We start from the raw sequence: 20,824 nt of genomic DNA on the forward strand, positions 1-20,824 counted from the left end.
ATAACGTCCAGGAGCAAACGTTATTTTTCTTTGAAAACTCTAAAATATATATGTGTATATATAATGCTGTCAGTGAAATGTATAGTTATTTGGGGGAACTGTAGCTTGTTCATAAAAACAAACAATTCAGGTCTGTCGAAGTGGCCTCTCTGTGTGCGATCACCTCCCCACACAGCCGGGGGCGCTGGGGGGATCAGATAACTAATATGGACCTTCCTCTGGGGTTTGCACCTCTTAATTCTACCCCGGAGAAATCCCGCTGCAACCATCTCTTTATAAAACAGAAAACGTATGCAAACCCCAATTCCGGACGGGGGAGAAATGAAATCTGCCCCGTGTTCGGTCTGCTGCAGACCGTGCCCTTCGGTCAGGGTGCCTTGCACACCAATTTTCACTCCGCCGAGCTGGCTTTGAAGAGCGTCGGTATCCGTGCCCCCAGGTTGCCAGAGTCGCTGCGTGGTGCAGGAGTCTGGAGCCTCTTGTCTTGCCAGCCCTGGGGCGGAACAGGGAGTAAGGGAAACCCTGGGCTGGGAACTCTTGTTGGCTTCGACATGTGAAAACAGATGGTGGGAGATTTGGCCCTGGGAGAGAATCGGGTCGCCATGAGTCCTGGCTCTCTAGCGCTACATACAAGCGTCAATATTTCTTTGGCGATTGTAAAGACTACATGGGGGGGGGGGGAGGGTTGTTTGAGGTTGAGACGGGGAGGGTCATGCTCCCTTTGCATTGTAGCGAAGCGTTCCCAGATATTAGGGCCGAAGTGGGTTGCCATTCATTAATAATGCTTCACAATTCGATTAAATCATTCTGGAAAATCTCATAAAATCCTCTAAGCACGCTCCAGTGGCTCTTTCCAGCCCCCAGCATTCAGCGCTCGGGGAGGTTCGGAGGGGGAAGAAAATTGGTTTCTCTTGCCGCTTTGAAAAGCTGCTGGGCGTTTGTCATGCGTGCCCCGTCAGCTGCTGAACAGGGAGCCCCGCTGGAAGTCAGGGGGTCGCGGGCGTGGGGGGTGCTGACGGGGACGCTGGGGCGCGGGACGAGTTTCCCTCCAGCTGGAGCAGCTTGAAAGAAGAGGGGGCCTTGGGCTGGGGCGTGTTTGCAGCATCCGAGGGAGCCGGGATGAGGAGGCTGGTAAAACAAGGCCCGGCGCGGCTATCGGCCGGCCCGAGTTGTGAGCCGTGGCTGGAGCGGGGGGGTCACGCGATTTGCTTCTGCTCCGGGGAAGGGTCAAAGGAGAAGCGATGGCTTCAAACCCGCCGGCGGGCCAGCCTGGGAGCAGCTACCGGGCCCTGCACTGTCAGCTCCTCAAGCAAGGGGGGTCCGGCGCGGCCCCTGCCGGCAGCACCTCGGGGCACGGGCGGGCCGCGCGGGGAGGGAAGCGCGGCCCGCCGGGGTTGCGGGGCCCGAGACGGGCTTTCCCGCCTCGCCACCCTCACGGGCAAAACCGCGCGGGGAGGCAGCGGCTCGGGATTCTGCCCCCGGCGCTCCGGACGCCTGGAACCGGCTTGCGGCTCTGCCGCTGGTTTACACACACACACACCCGTGCCGACCCCGCCGGGCCTCCCCGAGCTTGTTCCCCGCGCTGGAGCTGGTGAGGGGAGGGCCGGGTGCGAGCCGGGACTAGCGCTGGGCACCTCCCAGGGCACATTTAGCGGCGCATTTCCCCCGCTGCTGGTGCCCCCCCCCCCCAGTGTCCGTCCCCCAACAGCCTGGCTTCCCGCCAGTGCCAGCCGGGGTCACTCCCCTCCCCCCGCACAGCCCTTCCCTTCCAAACCAGACCCGCAGGGACCGACCGGATCAGTGCAGGAATCAGGACACATCGTGCCAATGCCCTACTCACAGACACCCCCCCACCCCCCCGTGTAGAAGCCCAGATTGAAACTCCTCTCCAGTCTCCCCGCCCTCTCTGGCTGGCCCCCAGGGTCTAGGCCTTGTCAGATTGCAGTAGTTGTGGCTGGCCAGGTAGAGGAATAACTGCGTTTACCAGGAAGCTACAACCACCTTCGCCAAGAGGTCTACAAGTTCGACGTCCTCCAGTTCCCCTGAGCTGCAAGGCCTAGAGCACGGGCCTCTCCCCGCCGCTTCCACAAGCCCTCACTTTGCCTGCCCCCCTTTGGCTAAATCAGTGTTGCCCTGGAAGCACGTGGCGGCCGACTTGAAGTCTGTATGACATTTAATACATACAATAGACACACACAGGCTGGAACCTGCCACGCATGACTGTAGGAGGGTTCTGCGTCTCAGCGAGTTTCAAATTGTTCGGATTTTTAGGGCAGGCGTCTTAGAAATGCATTCAACGTTCAATCTTTTAAAAGAAATTCCTATTTTGTTGACTTAAAACAAGAAAAACCCGCCCGTACTAAAGACAGGAATCTCAGCTTCCTCCTACAGCAGTTTTGGGGGGGTAACAATCTTTTGGACAGTTATAACAGACCATATTTGTTACACCGCTGCTATTTCCATGGTTATTTCCAATGACGCTATTAAATGCCATATACTTCAATGTAGCCTTCACAATCTTTTTGTTAAACATATATATATTTATATATATATATTTTATTTTCTGTGTGTGGCACTTCTCCACCTAATAGCAAGGAAAAGTGTTAACAATAACGACATTACACAAAAGTACTGTACCATTGCCTTTTTAGGGTTTCGGAAACCTCTACAGTTAATAAGTTAAATAAAGGGGTTGTACATAAATATTTGTCTAGGAACCCTATTATATCTACAACACAGTAAGAATCTACAGAATGACAAACTTTTACAACACTACACTGAGTGCAATTGTTTTATAACATTTCAAATATACAAAGCTCTGTTCTTTTTTATAACAATGGTATGTACAGAATCAATAATCACAGTTTAGTGACTTAAACAGTCCATATTCTAGCAGTGTATTTCCCTTTGGTTTGATAAAAAAAACCTTGGTTGGTGTAGTGTTAAAGAATATAACAAGAAAAAGATATACCCCTTTCCTTTAAGTGCACTGGTTATCTTACAGCATCAAATTCACTTTCATTCTGCACTGGCAGCGTCCTTGGTTAATAATATGCAGCTGGCTGCAATAACATGTACAATAGTTCTCCAGTGCTCCTGACAGACCGACTTAACATCCTAAGATGTTATTTTAAGAAGCTGTGTGGGAGGTTTAGGTAATTTTTTGGAAATTGCAATTTATTTATTTATTTTATTTAGCCAGATGTCCAGAAAAGGGGGGAGGGGGAAGGGAGAGGACGGGATGTAACTTTAATTCTATATAATATAATATCTTATTAGGAGCTCTTTTTGTCTAATGACCAGTGAAGAAATTAATGTAGTGTACAGTTTTAAAATGTACCAGCCAAGGAGTTACTTATTCAGGAGCTTGTAAATGTTGGTTCACTCATGTGAGTGCTGATGCTTGCTTTCTTCAAGTTCCTAACCCGAGAACCTATCCAATGTCTTAGTCGCTGGTCCTCTTTTTCCATTTGGTCTTGATTCGTGCTAGCTGAGGTGACCTTTATTTATTTATTTATTTTAGCACACCTCTTTCCCTGTGCTGTTTCCAGGGATAATATTGAGCTGTGTGAGCTGAGCTGCGTGTTCTTTTGCTTTCAGCCTCAGAGCTGCTATGCTAGAAGCCCGTCTGTCTGCTGCAGCTGTTGCTGGATCTGATAACCCACTTGATTGCACTGCACTTTCCACGGCAGGAGTGGGCTGTCTCAGTAGGGCAGCAGCAGTGGAAGCACTAGTCAGGGGAGCCATAGTGGAAAAGAGCCTGCAAGTAAAGTAAACATTTTGGTCAAAACCAAGGCAGCTTATGTGAGTGTGTCTGTTGCTGTTTTGTCAGAATAAGGTGACCAGCGCTGTCATATCTGTTCCTTTTTTCTCCTTTCCCTGTTCGCTTCCACTGAGTTCATGTCAGAGCTAAGCAGCGAAGTGTTATCACTAATGTAGAAAAGACAAAGACGTTGAAAAAAAATCTCAACACTGGCAGTCAAAAGATTTTTAAAAAGCGAGTCTAATTCTCTCAGATTTGCTGGTGACAGCAGCTCACACTAGAGCACACTGTCAGGAGCAGTTGATACTGTGATTTACACTTAATAGGGAGAGGAATTCCAAAATGAAACGCTTTGGGGGATTGTTTTCTCCTTAGCTATCATTTAAAATAGAAACGCTGCACACATTAAACTCTTCCATTATACTATTCCTCTCTTTTCCCCCAGTGGATTTCTGCCTTTCCCCTTCCCCCCTCCACAATCATCTTCCTCTTTTAAAGGTTCTACTGTCCTGATGCCCAAAGTGTCTTAACCGTTCCTCAGCACTGATGCCCATACCAGCAGGAAGTGGCATTCCTGTTGATTTCCTCACAGTGGAATGCCAATTATTATCCAGCAACCTAGCATCCAGGCTCAATGACACAATCTTTTAAATGCCTTCCCTCTAGTTTTTCTTACTTCTCTCACCAGAGCAGTCACTCTGAAGAGTGCAAGTGACCCCCTTGACTGGCACATCAAGATGTACAGACTCTCCATTAACCAAGGATGTGATTATTGACATCATCACGGCTAGGAATTGAACTGTGTTCCTTGAAGGCATCAGGGTCTACATACTAAGCCCTAGCATGCTAAGCTCCCATATTGGCTGCTGCGATTTTTTTTTCTTTCTGAGTCTTTGATGCAGATATTAAGTATTAAGATTGGCAAGAATGGAACGCATTCCCTTTAAAAGGTCAATTACTGCTCAGTTGAACACAAGCTTTTAGGTTCTTCAGAACCTCTAATTCTACTGGTAAAATCTAGCAATACTATATATATCAAAACAATGATAGGTTTGATTAGTGGGAGGCAATCCCTGTTGTGGTGAACTTGTTAAATTTAACCGTTTTAAATCACCTAATACATACTGAAATACTACATTTCAAGGTGGATGTGAATTTGCTCTGTCATGCCTATTTTAATCTTATAGCCCATTATCCAGGCTGAGTTAGTAAGCTTTTACAATTCACTTTTCAATTTGTTGTCAGAAAGAAAAAACAATCCTTAGAAGGACTGCACTAATGCTACAAGAGAAGTGATAAACTGTGAAATCATCGCTCTAAGCAGGGGGCGTGACAGCACTGTAACATCACTTGTTCCATTAGGTAAATTAAGTCACTGACTACAATTTGATGCATAAACTGTTTAATTGTATTGGTTTAGACTAAGAAACTAATTTTACTTAGATTTTTTTAAATTTTCCTCCCGACGATTGTGTTAAAGTGGCTGCTCAGTTGGATGAATCTATTATTTCTTTGTTCTCCTAAACAGAGATCCTTGCAGTTACATTCAGTTTTATTTTCACTGCTCTCTCCAACTTAATAAATCCTTCTATTGTTTCTCTGTCTGTGTGATTAACTACAGACTTTTTAGTTCATCATTTGGTTTTCATTTAAATAAAGGAAGCTATAATATACGTGAATCGTTTCTTTTATTTCAGTGTCTTACACGACTGGTAGATTTAGGTATAAAACACACTGAGAAATAGAGCCGAGCAAATACTCCAAAACAATTTTTACGACGAGTCCTACTAATTATTTAATGCTTCACCTGTATTGTGTCCCCTTGCTACAAATACTCTAGCGAGTGATGCGCTGGGACAGGAATGTTTGTGGAAATCGTGAATGTCTGTCTACCAGATATAAGAGAATATTCCCAGAGAGCAGATTTTGAATTAGTAGACGTGAATATTCCTGGTGACAATCTGATTCTAAGAGTTACCCTCATCTAGTCAGGGAACCGAAGCGTAACATGTGACCTGTGCGTCCAATCAACACTAACCAACACAGCTCGAATTTCGAACATCAAATAATCCACAATGAACTGCTTGCGAGAGATCTACCAACCCGGAGTCGTTATAATTCTGTGAATGGTTTTAAATAACTAATACGTTCAAGAAAACGATAGGCTGCTCGAGGGCAATTTGTGAACAGCAAAAGAGGTAAAATTAATCAAATTACACGCTACAAATTATTCACCCGGCTCTACCGGGGAAGCATCATCGGCGCCCAGTCACTTGTGGGATACCAGCTTCAGGGTGAGAAGTTGCCTTTCCTTCTTGACTCACTGCCACCAACCCTCACACCAGAGCAACTCTTCGAAAACTTTCTTGCTACTCTTTCAAGACAGTTCTATTAACATTAACCTCCACCTGAGACTCGGAGCACTGCACATTAATGAGTCAGGTTGTAGCATGCAGACGTCAAGTGCTTGGAAGTCTGCCACTTCCCCTCACTTGTCCTTTTTTTCCCCTTTCCCTTCCCCCCCCCACCGCCCCGAATAATCTGTAGTGTAAATTCAACTAAGAGGTCCCTAACTAATCCAGGCAAGAGAAGTGCGTTAATTGAACACAAACTGGATTGCAGTAGGCAGTCGTGGCTCCGGAAAGCCATGTTCCATGGCACGCACTTTCTCCTCCCCAACCTCCACCCCCCTGTACTGTGTATACACCGCTCTGGCAAATGGAAACCGTTGAACGTGTTACCTGCCAAATGCAGGGCTGATGAAGGCTGGATGCCGGAATACAGCTGCGCCCAGGAAAGTGCTGAGGCCTAGCGGAGTCCCACTTGGTGGCAAAGTTGCAGAACCAGGCGGAGGAGGTAGACTAGGGAAGGCGGCGGCAGCAGCTGCTGCAGCAGCAGTCCAGGCGGAGTCTAGAGCTGGGTGATGAGGAGGGAAAGGACTAGCATCAAGGTATGGACTGAGTGGGTGAGTTGCTGACAGGGGACCAGGGAAAGGCAAACCTGGGGTGTGTGTCTGAGCCCCAGCCTTTTCCCTCTTCCGCCATTTAGCCCTACGGTTCTGGAACCATACCTGAAAGCCAAAAGAAAATTGGTTTTAATAGTTTACATATTTCTGGCCTCCTCTCCAAATGTTTTGCCCAGCAGACATGGTAAATTTTCCGGATAGGTCTCGAGCATTTCTACCCCAAACCCTCAGCAGGCAGGAGGTCAGAACTGGATAGGATTTTAGACTACAAATGGCAGTTGTTCCAGGTAACATTTGGAGGGGTTGGGGGGGGGGGAGAGAGATACTTTGTTGTTATTACATCGAGTAATAAATGGCCTGGGTTGGTCAAATAACTCGCACATTAAGACAGGATTAAACAACCCCTGAAGTGGGCATGCATGGTTACCTTTCATGAAAGCGTTTTTATCATCTTCTCCTGGTTTATATATTTACCCTGCTGGTAAAGTGATTGCCTCTTTGGAGGAAAGTATGAGGCTAGGGTGGCGCTGACCCGTTAAGCCTTTTATCCTTAGTCTGGTTGCTTATGCTATATACTATATAAATAATACCTCGTCTCCGGATTTACGTTTCACAGGTATAAATAAGCACACACCTGTGTACTGAATACTCTGAATGTACGTAACATTTAACACACAGTATAATATTCGGAAGTTTCTTTTTCAGCTAACATGTATCCATTTTCCAGAGGAATCCTACTGGTTTGAGTGGAGAGTAAAACGTTTTAATTTAAATACTTGACAGCACGGTGGTGGTTTTGGCAGCATACAATAATGCTTTCTTTTATGGACATTTTAACTGAAACATTATTGCTGTAGTCAAATGTTCTAAAAATTAATTCCCACTAGAACTAAATTATTTTTATGATGTGATCTATACACACACCCACACTAAGATCTGCATGGTATCTTTCACTGAAGTTAATATTTACAAATGGTATCATTTTAGGCTCATTCAGCTTTTTAAAGACTAAAAGCAATACAAAATCGGGACTGCAAGTAAAATGTAATATTTAAAAAAAAATCGCGAAGCTATTGAAGGACTAATATGCATGTCCCAGCTGTACTCTTAGGATTTAGTTTACATGACTTTGTTAGCCAGCCACGGCATTGCAACCTCACCCTAAACATTCGTTAAGCAAAATCTGTTTGTTCTTTGAAACAGGAGAAATTAATAAAACACCACATTTTAATGGAAAATGTTTGCTTAATAGCAAAGTATAAATATCACACATCAAAGGAGAGCCTTTGAAAGAGACATAATCTGTTAATTTTGCGGAGCGGTGGGGGTTGAATTTTCACCTTTAAATGTAGCTCACGTTTGGCAGATCATTATGAACCCCCATCTCAACTGCAGCTAAACGAATAAAAGCAACAATGCTATGTGGAGACGTACGTATGAAGAGACATAATGTTCTTAAAGGAAGCCAAAATCTTCTACAACCGGATCGTCTCTCTCAACTAAAACTCAATTAGCAAGCTGTCCCCATTGCAATTCCCCATTATTGAATTAATAAGTCTGAGTACACCCAAAAGGTAAACGAAGGGACTCTCATAATTCATATTCCCTTAATTACATCTCCTCCAGTGAATAGGAGAAGAGAGAAAGGGGGTGTCTTTCTTTTTAAAAGTTATTTAACTTTCCCACGACTTGTTCCCCTGAGCTGAAAATACTGATTTGCTGTCACATCTCTGTTTGACAATGGAGAAATGTGTCAACAGAAAGGAGGGGACAAATCTCATCATTAGCCCCTCTAATGCAAGAAGCTGTTGTGTATTAAATGAGCCATATGGAATTTATTATGCTTTATCAGCGCCTGATTTTAACTGTAAAGTGATTTGCTCAGCTTCAGACCCAGAGACATCTGTTTTCTGTTGGCAATCAGGGCATCCCAATGTTTATCGTCTCTTTGGTTATGAGACTTGGGTTAGGAAATGCACTCTGGTATGGGGCTGCAAACACCTTTAATAGCATTGCACTCACTCACTATTAGATCAATGCGGGCTTATTGCTATCAAAAATGGGAAATCAAATAGCATTAGCCAGCCCCTTGTGCAGGCGGAGAGGAAATCAAACAACATTTCGCCTTCAAATGGCCCTGTTTGTTCTAGCACTAAGTGGGCTTTTATGAAGCCCGATTGGAGATTTAATCACGGCCAAATACCTGCTTGGAGCAGAGCGGGTTTGTCTAACAACCAAAACCCCGCGTGGCCGGGCGATTTTAATCCAACTGGGTTTCGCCGGCTGATTTCCTGGGGTCGGTTGGGGGTTTGGTGGGAGGAGGGGGGATTCGTTTCCTCCGGTCTTTCCCCTGCCCACCACCCTGTCCCCAGGGGCCAGCCCCCCACGGCCTCCCCACCCCAGCGTGCCTCTGGAGAACACCCCGCAGGAGAGGCAAAGGCACCAGGGATGGTTTCCAACCCACCCGCGCAGGGCTGAGCCCTGTCCCAGCGGGTGCTGCTGGGCTTGGCTGGCCAGGGCCCCGCGGGCATCCACCGGCTCTCTGCGGGGTGGGGAGACCGCGCACCCGACCCAGCTCTCGCCCGGACTCACCTGCACTCGGGCTTCGGTCAGATCCAGCCGCATGGCCAGCTCCTCCCTGAGAGGGAAACAAGCACACAGACACACCGCGCCGTGAGACTCCCCTCGGGGGCGCAGGGCAGCTGGGGCAGCTCTGCCCCGTCCCCAGACCCCGGCCGGGGAGGGGGGTCTCGAGTCAATGGCCGAGCTCCGAGGGACACGAAGGGGAGCAGGATCGAGCCCCCTGCCGTGTGCCTGGTCTGAGCGCAAACACAGCGCACCCACCACCGGCAGGCCACGGCCCACAGAGCCCTGCCAGGGGAGTATCCAGGGGCAGCCCTAGCCTAACCCCCGGAGCCACAGTCTGCTCCGCAAAACTCCGCCGGGGCTGAAGTCAGCGCAGTTTGGCTCCCAGTGCTCACACCCCGCCTGCTCGCCAGACCCGCGGCCTGTGTAGCAATCGCAGGGGAAGGGCCTTCTTGCACGTTCCCCCTCCGCAAGCGAGCAGGAGATGCTAGAGGGCAAAGGGGGCGAAGTCGCCCCCGGGTCAGGCCATCCGCAATGATCTTCGTCCGTCACAGTGTGTGCCTTAAAAACTCATTAGTTTCAAACCCAGGAAACGCTTGGTGTTTCCAATGCCCAGCGCAAACTCTGCACAGCGCGGGGGGGGGGGGGGCGCAATTTCGCTGAAACCCTACCCCTTCATTGCAGTTATTATTGCAATAATGAAGGCAAATCGGAAACCATTAAGATGTTATAAAACTGCTCGTAATCTGTTTACCGAAAATATGAGAGCGCAGAGCATAATTGGCTCTCCCCCCGCTAAAAAGAAAGAGCTGGGCTGGCCAAGGGACCCCGGGCTGCAAAGAGGCTGTTTTCTTTCAGACCCCCTCAGCCTCACCTGCAACTTTCAAAACCTCGAGCCCGAGGGAAGCCAAACACGAGCCGCCTTCCCTTTCGCCACACAACAAGCGCTTGACATTTTAACTCAAGTCTCCGAGCCGGCTGACAGCTTTCTGTTTTAATGTCCAGCCAGAGAAAAGGCTCAGGAATCGCAGAAGCGACGACAACAAAAAAAGGCCTGTCGGATTTTCCCCGTTTCCCTCCAGGAGCTTGTAGCTAAACTACCCGTTCTGGAGCGCAGCTCTGCGGTATTCAGGCAGCGCAAAACGGCGCGGAAGGCCTTGGGCTGTTAAAGGTGTTAGCAATTGTGTCTTCTGGGGAAAGAGTTTCGTTGCTGTCTGGAGGCTGCAGAAATCTGTTAGATGCAGCAGAGCATAAGTGCACTCCGGGTCCCACAGTTAAATTCCCATTTAAGCGTTTCCACGCCACATTGTTTTTTGTTTTTGTTTTTTGTTCAAAAAGAGGGCTGACTTTCCTTCTTTTAGTGACAACGGCGAGCTATGAAATTGGGGGTCTGATTGTGGTTTTAACGTTCTATACAGGTTACTCGCTCCTTATTTTTTTCTCTCCCCTTTTGACACGGTCTCCTCGAGATCTGGCTTCAAAATTCAGGGGAAGAAAAAAAAAGCAGGCGGTGTAAATCAAAGGAGTTTCTGGGCTAAGGAGACTGGAGGAGTGTGTGTGAAAAGGAGGAGAACGGGAAAGAGCCCGTCAGAACTGTAAACAAACACAAGATACACCTAATTCCCATTCGAAAATCTCTCTCTGTGTTTCTGGGCAAGGACAGTAAATGAGCTGTAGCTGAAGTGTATACAACACCAACAGACCCTACTATCAGGTTTCAGAGTAGCAGCCCTGTTAGTCTGTATTCGCAAAACGAAAAGGAGGACTTAGTCTCTAAGGTGCCACAAGTCCTCCTTTTCTTTAGACCCTACTATGTGTAGGAGAATATCACCCCCACCCCTCTCTGACTCCGATCTAAGTTTGTATCTCTCTGCACATATCCATACGCAGAGGTTAAACATGTTACACGCAGTATTTTAGCGGAGCTATTATGTAGCTAAATATTCTAAGAACCCAAAGCTGGAATACTTTGATCTTTTTTTACAGGACTTCCCTGGACAGGGCAGGGTTCCAGCTTGCACTGGGAAAAGCGTAATTGATACTCAGCTAGCTTGTTGGTAGATCTGAAGAAGGATCAAGGCATGGGATAAAAATAGGACACTATTTGGTTTAGCGAGGAGCTGGACAGATACTACCTGCCCTTGGCCAACTGGCTCTGCAGTGAAGACAAACTAATGGCAGAAGTTTCTCTCCTTTCCTGTGGCCGCCCCCCTCCTTCTCCCGCTAACAGAGCAGCTATTTCTACAGTAGAGACTGCGTCTAACGCTGACTAAAGTGGGGGGAGAACTCTCTTCCCAGCTGATCCAAGGGGGATTCAGGAAAGGCCTGGGTGAGACCGAGAGGACACTCCTGGCGATTGTGGCCAGCAGAGAAACTCAGGGATGTGTGTGAGAGAGAAACGCCAAGGCGCCTTCTCCACTCAGCCAGCCAGCCCCAGGAATTGCCTCCGAGCACAGGGGAGCTGCGGGGTGGGAAGGGCCCCGCGCCCAGCCGGGCAGGCTGCGATCCGCGGCGCCCCCTCAGCCTGTACCTGGTGAAGACGTCTGGGTAGTGGGTTTTCTGGAAGGCCCTCTCCAGCTCCTCCAGCTGGTAGCTGGTGAAGGTGGTGCGGTAGCGCCGCTGCTTCCTCTTGAGCAGCCCCTCCTCGGAGTCGCTGCCCGCCGACAGGCACACGCTGTCCTCGCCGTCCTTGCCTTCGGCGTCCTCCGGGTGCAGCAGCAGCTCCTCCTTGGGGGACAGCTCCCCACCGTCGGGCCCCGTGGCAGGGGCAGCGCCGCGCCTGGGCTCCTTCAGGAGCCCCCCGCCGGCCTCCCCCAGCAGCTCCTCCTCGTCCTCCTCCTCCAGCTCCTCGTCCTCCTCCTCCTCCAGCAGCTCCTCGTCCTCCTCCTCCTCCTCCTCGGGGACCCCCGCGGCCGCCGGGCCCGGCCTCTCCTCGGGGCGCCCCAGCTCGTCCAGGGCGGGCGGCGGGGGCGCGAAGGGCGCGTTCTCCCGGTACGACTTGCTGCGGCTGATGCTGACCTGGGGCGCCTGGCTGATCTTCAGCGTGTCCCAGGACGGGGCGGCGGCCCCCTCCGCCCGCTCCCCCCGCGGCCCGGCCGCCCCCGGCAGCAGCCGGCCCCCTCCGGGCCCGTACAGGCGGCGCAGCTTGGGCGGCAGATGCAGCTCGGCGGGCTCGAACGGGGGGCTCCCCTTGGGGGATCCTGCCGGGAGACAGACACACACAGCCCGCCGGGGCACAGAGAGAGAGAGAGACCGGGTCAGGGCAGCCGCGGCAGCAAGGCAGGGCAAGGCACCAGCCGGGTGGGTGGGGGGCTCACGGGGACCCCAGCCCCCGTCCCCAGCCAGCGGGAGACCCCCACCATGGTCAACATCAAACCACGCCGGCCCCTTCGGCTCCCCACCCTTCCAGAGTCCGGCTGGAAAGTTGCCAGCGGTCCATCCCAGTGTAGCCGCCTGCTTCTCTCCCGCAGCGGGCAGCCGCTCCTAGCTGGTGGCATAAAGCGACCATCGTTCATCCCTGCCCGATAACAGGCGCCGGCCGTAGCGCGGGCTCAGCAAACCCTTCCCCGCCCCGGTTATTCCCCCCGCTCTGCAGAACACATTTCCCTTTTAACCCAAGGACTTCGTGCTACCATCAGAGTCTGAAATAGCCCTGGGGAATCGGGGGGGAGGGGGGAGAACACACCCAAAGGCCGAGATGCTCTAGCTCGTCTCGCTTCCTTTGCCCTAACGGTATTCATTGGATATTTTCCGTTTCAAACAAGCCTATTATTCTAAATCGCAAGTTTATCTGGCAAGGAGAAAGAAAACCCGCTGCTGTGAATGATCTCCCCAGAGGTTAAACCGCCCTTGAGCTGGACGAAACAGCCCTAAACGAAAAGAGATGGGAAATGTGATTTGGTGGCGAATTATTAATTCCCCTTCTCGCTCAAAAGCAAGCATGAACTTCATACAGGAGATCAGAGAAATGTTTTACACAACAAATACGCAGGATTTCCATCCCCAGCCCTCCAGCTTTTCTTTAACGATACTGAGTCTCAATTAATAAAACTACTGAAAAATATTGCATCCGGCTTAGCTAGGGTACGAATCTAATAGTGTTCACTTCTGACATAAATGGTAAATCCCCAGCAAGAACGATGAACTTGTCAGGCTAAGAACAGCGCAAAAGGAAGCCGCAGTTTCCCAGCAGTTCCAGCCCAGTACCATGCAATGCGAAGAGTTTAGTCTGGGCTAAACTTTAGTAAAATCAAATTAATAATAAATAAGAATAATCTGAACTGAAGATACGATCGCGGTAACCAAATCCGCCCAAGTCAATGGCAATGCTCCCCCACTGCGGAACACCCTCAGCGCCCCAGAATTACAGGGTCTCCGCCGCTCAGAGAGCCCCTGTCCACACGCTGGAAAGGGGTGGGGTGAGCTAATCCCAACAGCAACTGCTATTCCTGACCTCTCGCTTACATAAGCCGATCGCTACAAATATATTACTTTTATGACCAAACTAAATGCTCACGGTGTGAGCCAGAGCGATCGAAAACGAGCGAGCGAGATTGGGAGCGATCCAGCAGGGCTTAGAGCTCTGAATGGCTTTGCGGTTAACAGGCCTATAGAGCGTCTTCTTTGGGTCTCCCCCCTCCCCTCCCCTCCCCTTCCCTTCCCTCCTAGCTGCACTTTTACTTTTCTTTTCCCCCAGCTGATTTTGCTTGCAACCCGCCGTTTGTTGCTTACCTTGCACGGCCTTGTCCTGTTCTGTCCGGTTAGACAGAGAAGGCAGGCTCTGAGCAGCTCCTAGCAATCTCATTTTACAGGGGCTTCTCCTGCCCAGGATGCTGTCTATGCAGTAGGAGGAGAGTAAAGTTGGAGATTTACTTTTACATTCAGGCCTCTCAGAGCAGCTCTCTTCTTGGTATTGATTGCTCATGGCTTTGGCTTTCCCTTCGGTAAGGAGCTGCCTCGCTCGGCCGGCTGGCTGGCTGGCTGACTGCGTGTGTGTGGGGCTTGGTTGTTGGCTTTTTGTTTTTTTGGTTGTTGTTGTTTTTGCTTGGGCTGGAGTGTTTTTTAATCCCCCCACCAGCGGCTCCACTCGCCCCTCTTCCTGCTCAGGACACTAGTAACAAGTGTAGTGAGCTGCAATTGCTTTGCTCTTGAGTCCCTCTCCTCCACGTGCTGGGAGCCGCCCTCTGATTGGCTCTCGCCAGGGGCAGGGCCGCTTCAGGCTTCCAGCTCCGAGCAAAGCCCGGTTTGGATCACTCGGGGATCAGCACCAGCGCGGAAAAGTTCCTCGGCGCGTCCCTCGGAGCAGCGTTCACTTCCACCCCTCCTCACTCAGCAAACTAGTCCAAACCCCTCGCTCCCTGCCCTCCTATTCCTCCATCTCTCTGCAGCTATTTCCACTACTGACCCCCCCCCCCCCCACCTCTCACGTCCGGGAAAGGGAGTGTCTGTCAAATATATTGTTTCCCACAATTCTAAATTACTGGGTAGGGGTAGGGAAAGAGGGGTACGGGTTATTAAACAACCAGGATGCGAGGTTCAGTTATTGCTTTCAAAACAGTTCAGAACATCTCCAGTTGGCATTTTCTTCTTTACTGGGGTATGGAATGGTTTCAAACGTCAGTGCACGTTTTGAGTAGTCGTTTGGAAATAAAATAATGCTTTCAAGGTACTTTCGCGGGGCTAATACGGATGAGCTCGCACTTGTTGCAGATCTGTTACCTATCCATTGCTAGTTACGCTTGAACAGCGGTTTAACAGCAGAAAAGGAGGTACGTAGATGGCAACACGGCTTGGGTGATGGGAAAAGACACATAAAAAGCCAGTGTCAGGAGACACAAGACTTTCATCTCGACAGCCGATTTCTCTTTAAAGGCTAGATTTAAAATTATTTATAAAAGTTATATTCTGCGCAGGGGGAGCGGGGGGGGGGGCGATGCCCTGGAGGACGAATCCTTCATATGCCAAGGCTGACCTGAGGTAAACCAGCAGTTTCATTGGAAGGAAATGGGAGAATAAGAATCGAGCTCTGGATCAACATATTTGCGACTGACTTTCCATCTGGATCTTCAGCTTGGAAACAGAAGGTCTGAAGTGTCCCTTATCTCCCTTTACACTGGAAACCCCGCAATGTCCCACGACATTGAGATCGTTGTGGAAGGCCGGCCGTTTTAAATCTACCAAACGGGTCTGACAATAGAGCTGATACCTACAGTGGTGATTCTAAAACACCGGTGAGATAAGGCTGTATCCAGCAAACTCACCGTTTCCTTGCTGTTGTCTGCAGTGCAGTCTAGGGCCAAGCGAAAATCAAAGAGGAGACGCCAAGGGCCGGGGGAGAGGGGGTGCAGAAGAAAGAAATCCATGTCTGGTTTTCTGCCTTCCCGCTCTCCCTCATTGAATGTGTCAAAGGAAAAGCGTTTTACAAAGGAACTTACTTGAATCGCTTACAGTCCGTATTTAAAATTACAAGGATTCATAATTGGGATTTTTACTGTAATAAACATCTGGATAACGCTTTCAAATGCTAATGTGTGATCGACATTCCGGGGCTGCCTTGGCAGAAGTATTTAACGCACAATTTGAGCTGCATGAAGTGTTGGTAACTGAACCGCCAGATCCCCGGGGAAGGTGCCGGACTTTCAAACCCAGAAGGTTTCGTTCGCTCCTCACTTACCTTTCCCTTCCCTCCTCTGGGTTGACGCGCACAGTTTCTCAGGCACTTTAAACACATCTTGGCTGCTGAAAGGCGCCTGGGATTTTCTTTTCCTGCTCATTGACCGAGCGATCGCATTTACATCCCCAGCAGAATTTTAAGGTCACTGTTTATACAGTTGAGGTTCGATTTTAATTGGCATGTTTTAATGATCAGTGCGTCTCCTGCTAAAATGTGCATTTACCGTTCCCATCCTACTAACGCACGAGACACGTCGGAGGCATCTCGCTTTTGTTTTCTTTGTCACCCTAAAATAATTCATTCGCACACTTAGATGAGGCGCTTATTCGAGAGCTGGGTGGGAGACAGCTCCATTTTTCCTATTAATCATACACATCCACAGTCCTCAAGACAGAGTTTTCATGCGGGATCCTTCACTTGAGCTTCTTTAAACAGAGCGAATTGTAAATAAGAAGTGTGTATATTCTCTCTCTCTCTATATATATATAATAACAGGCCTTGGAAATAATGTCTGACTTTATACATAGATTCCCATTCATGTACAAAGTAAGCATCAAGTCAGACATTATTCCCAAGAGCTGTCGAGTACATAAGGGCTCCACATGGCATTTATTTCCTCTTATTTTACGCCTTTTAAAAATACATCGGCGGGGCTGGGTGTTCGTTTCTACACAATCAATGAACATGCGATCACATCATTTTTACCCAAAGCTACATTTTAATGATAAATACGTGTGACTAAAATACAATCAACCAGTTTCTGACCCCCTTTATGAAATGTCTCTGACAAGGTAGATTTCCTCCTTCTGCTGCACGGAAGGAGCATTCCTGTTTGCTTTGCCTGCCAGTTTTTATTTTTCTAATCCTCGCTCCGTGTTTGGAGTGAGAACGCGATTTGGAAGGAAAGTCTTTTTAACTCGGGAGAGACGAGATCCTGACACCAGACACATTTTCACATACACCCTCGAACGATCATTGTCACGATTCAATGCCACGACTTCAAAAAGCTCTATTTATCCCTTCTTAGTTATTGGTATTCTTGAACGCCATGTCAGTAATAATTGTCATAAAAAACAAATCTAGAAATCAGGTATTAAATGCACAGATAACAGACAGAGCGCCTGAAAGCAACTTAGTTACTGACTGACCGGATTTTACTAGTTAGTTGTGTTGTTTTTTTTTAATGAAGGCTACTTTTGCACATTTATTGTATTATAAAAACAATAATGTGTTGAACGGTCATAATAAAAGAAGAATTAGTGGGCTGCATAAACGAGCAAAAGAGAACTCCTGCTTTTATTTTTTCTAATTTTGGTTAACATGTTCATTTATCCTCTCTCTTTAATATTAAGCAAATAAATTACACTTTAAGTGCATAGGTATAGAACACTTCTGGCTTGTTCTCCCTGATTGCTCGTCTGATTGATACCCTGTTAGTTGGCAAAAATAATAATAATCATCATAATAATAATAAATAAATCGGCTTTATCGGCTTTCACGATCAATAACTAAAATGAAAATGACAAATGTAATACCGCAACCTGCATGAGACTATAAAGCTGTCAAAAAATCTGTTGGTTGTTGCACAAATTGGGGCTGTCTACACCATTGGACTGGATGTTCACATGAGCGTCTAAGAAACCGTTTTCCTTACACGGGGAAGGTTAAGTTTACGGTGCATTTTTGTTGTTGATGTTTTACTGACACTTGCAAGAAACGTGCACGAAGGCATTGGTTCTAAATCTCCAAACTGGAGCGATCTGGAGTACCTGGCGCCGCATGAACCTGAAACACTTTCATTTGAGATGCTTTACTTTATGTATCGTGAAAAATGGTCGGAAGGGGCTCAAGCAGCCCCTCTCTGCCCGGGTCCCCCCACATTCAGCTCAACCTCTTCCAAACATGTATTTAAACAATGGAGATAAACTTCACTTGGAGCCTGCCGGCCAATGGCAGGGGAGACAACGAGCCCTGACTGCGCGCGAGGATCCGCGGCGATGCGATCTTGCCTTTGCCAAGTCATTTGGTTGTTTTATTTATTTTTTTTAACAAACTTTCATTCATTTACGGTCTTTTTCCCCCCTCCAACCTGCTAATTTAACACTGGCGCGCGTTATTGCAGTGTTAGGGGGAGAGAAAGAGAGAGAGAAAACAACAATACTGCAATGATCCAAATGATACAGTAGAATTATAGCAATTATAGTTCTACTTGGAGAAGAAAACCTTGCTGAGATCAGCCAAACAAACTGATGCCTTGTAAGGATAACAAGCTTCTGGATTGACAACCAATGCTGAGAAAGGCAGGAGGGCACAAACGGAAATATTTGCCTTTTTTAACTCCAACCAGCCAAGATTAACCTCCTCGACTGCTGCTTTCATAGCAATATCCACTTCAGCTCGATGCACCCAGGACAGGGTATATATTTTATTCGCACTCACAGTTCTATCCGCGGTAATAGGAGACAATGAAATGCAATCCCCCTTGTGTAGCCTGAGCCATCCCTTCCCCCACTCCGAGTTCCACACAAGGGTTTGCCCTTTGCAGGGTGTAAAAGAAAAGGCTCATGGAAATCTCTAAAACGGGTGGAGAATTGGATTGCCCATGAAGCCTCTTCGTTCGGGGCTGGTTTAGCCGGCTAGTAGCTACTCTCACTCTGGTCAAAGCCTCTACACGCTTTAAGAGCTCTACTTGGCTCTTTCCAGAGTAGCAGCCGTGTTAGTCTGCATCCGCAAAAAGAAAAGGAGTCCTTGTGGCACCTTAGCCTCTAGGGTGCCACGAGTCCTCCTTTTCTTTGTACTTGGCTCTTGGGAGCGAAATCTCCAGCAACCCAGCCCGCCCGAGGTAGCGGAAGTGGCATGGCTGATTAGTGCGCTGCTAATAAAGTAACTTTCTCTCGCTGCAAACTCTGCCACTTCCCAGTTGCTGGCTCCAGGGAGAGCGCGCCCGCCCGCTGGGCTGGAGCGTTGCTACACACCGATCCCCTCTCTGGGTACACACACACTGCTGTGCCCTCGGCCCTGCGAGCCCAGCTGATAGCGCTTCGGGGCGCCCCTCCTGCGGCTCTGATCCGGGCTGCAATGCAGCTCTCCCCGGGGTGGGATGCAGAGGGCTGGGGGGCTGCGGATCGTATGAGTCCTAAGACGGAGTGTGTGTGTGTGTGTGTGTGTGTGTGTGTGGGCGGGGAGCTGCCTAGCCCCATATCCTCCCCAAAGGCCCACCGGTACGGCTGGTCCCCTTACATTCGCGGTTACCAGCCCTCTGAAGGGGGGCGGCAAGAGCTGTGTGTAGGTCTGGTTCTCAACTCGGGGAACGCTGGGCTTTATTTGGGACCAGCCCTGGAGAGAGCCAGCTCTTGGTGCACAAAACCCATCAGTTAACGCAGGCCAGAAACTCAACCGCTATTTCCTAGCAATTGTCCTCCCCCCACCCCCGATAAGGCAACCTGTATATTTGCAGGGTTGGCCCGATGGGCCACAAGCTCCTGCCATCAATAGAAGGGCTCCCACTGATGCCAGTGGGCTTTGGCTCTCGCCTCCATTGCACAGATTAGGGCATCTTTCCTTAGCAAGAGTTTTGCTCTCTTGAGCAAGAAGCATGTTGGTTACCAGGAGCGGGGGATGATGATCTGGTCAGTTCTTCCCTTTGCAATAGCCCATCGCCCCCTCGTTTTGGGGGGACACGGACCCTTCCCGCAGAGGAGCTAGATCTCTACAGAAAGCCCCGGGAAAGCTGGAGCGCCCAGTTTAGTCCCCGCTAGACTCTCCTCCATGTGACACATTATTGATGTAGGGTTTGTGGTATAAAACTGCCCCGCTGCCTTCAGCCCAATTCTTTACAAGGTCAGTGTAACCTGAACGTTCCGGGGGGGGGGGGGGGGAGGGGAGAGGGAGAAGGAGAGGGGGAAGTAGGTTACGTGAAAATATCGGCGGTGAGAACCATATTTCCTTGGCTTGTCAATACTCACGATGCATAGTTAATCATTTATCTTCCCTGTCTCAATGACACATGAAAAGGAGAGTTTTCCAAGGCAGCTGCTTCCTTTTCCAGAAGAATTAGCGGTTCCCGGAAGGACAGGTCTCTGAATATCTGGCCTAGTGATGGTGAATTTATGTAGCTTACAATTCGAATCGCCCGAACCTCAGAACATCGTGAAATGAAGTGACTCCTGTCTGTGTATTTTACCCTTAACTTTCTTAGCCTTTAATCAGGAAAGGATTTTGATGTCAAGCCTGGAAAAGAAATGGTTTAAAGCATCTCCAGGATCTCTTGCACATACACACGTTATATTAACAGACAGCAAGGGATAGATAGGATTTAGGAGGTAGCTACCTACTTTTAACTCAATGTTCCACTTTATTTTGGATGAGAAAGAGCAGATCCAAAATCTCCATAGCATTCTGTTGGATTTATGACAAACTCAGCTGCAAGCTCAGGGACTTTAATTGAAACAGCTTCCCCTAGAAGAGCTGGGGAAACTCTAAGTTACCTCTGCAAATTCCATTTTGCTGTAGTTCTTATACCACAGGACATCACTGTAGTAACTTAGCATCCATCGCAGTAAAGAGAAATAGCTAAGCACCATCCTAACAAAGTAACAACAAGAAGAAAGGACACCTGAATAAAAAATACTAAAATATGTTTATGTTTTTCGTTTCTGACAAGTTCCTCTCAACACTAAAAGCAAGGAAGCATATTGTGGTTACATGTACTAATTACACAGACAATCAAAGTTTTCTTTGGGTTTGTCTAGGTCAGTTGTTCACTACCTTTTCCTTACCTGTGTTACAAGGTCAGCAGGTAGTTTGGGGACCACTTTGCTATCTAGTCGAAAGGAAA

General features: G+C 48.6%; 1 protein-coding gene across 1 annotated transcript; it reads right to left on the reverse strand.

Annotated features, from left to right (window-relative positions):
• Positions 1 to 2,545: 2,545 nt before the first annotated feature.
• On the reverse strand, positions 2,546 to 14,588 carry ARX (aristaless related homeobox). The gene is made up of 5 exons (XM_074968342.1): positions 14,046 to 14,588; positions 11,845 to 12,514; positions 9,321 to 9,366; positions 6,505 to 6,833; positions 2,546 to 3,760 (listed from the first exon to the last, which is right to left on the reverse strand). The coding sequence occupies exons 1-5, from the start codon at positions 14,236 to 14,238 to the stop codon at positions 3,520 to 3,522; spliced, it is 1,479 nt and encodes a 492-aa protein (XP_074824443.1). The 5' UTR covers positions 14,239 to 14,588; the 3' UTR covers positions 2,546 to 3,519.
• Between the last annotated feature and the right edge of the window lie 6,236 nt (positions 14,589 to 20,824).

This window comes from Natator depressus, chromosome 1 (genome assembly GCF_965152275.1).
Source record: "Natator depressus isolate rNatDep1 chromosome 1, rNatDep2.hap1, whole genome shotgun sequence".
NCBI classification, from domain to species: domain Eukaryota; kingdom Metazoa; phylum Chordata; order Testudines; family Cheloniidae; genus Natator; species Natator depressus.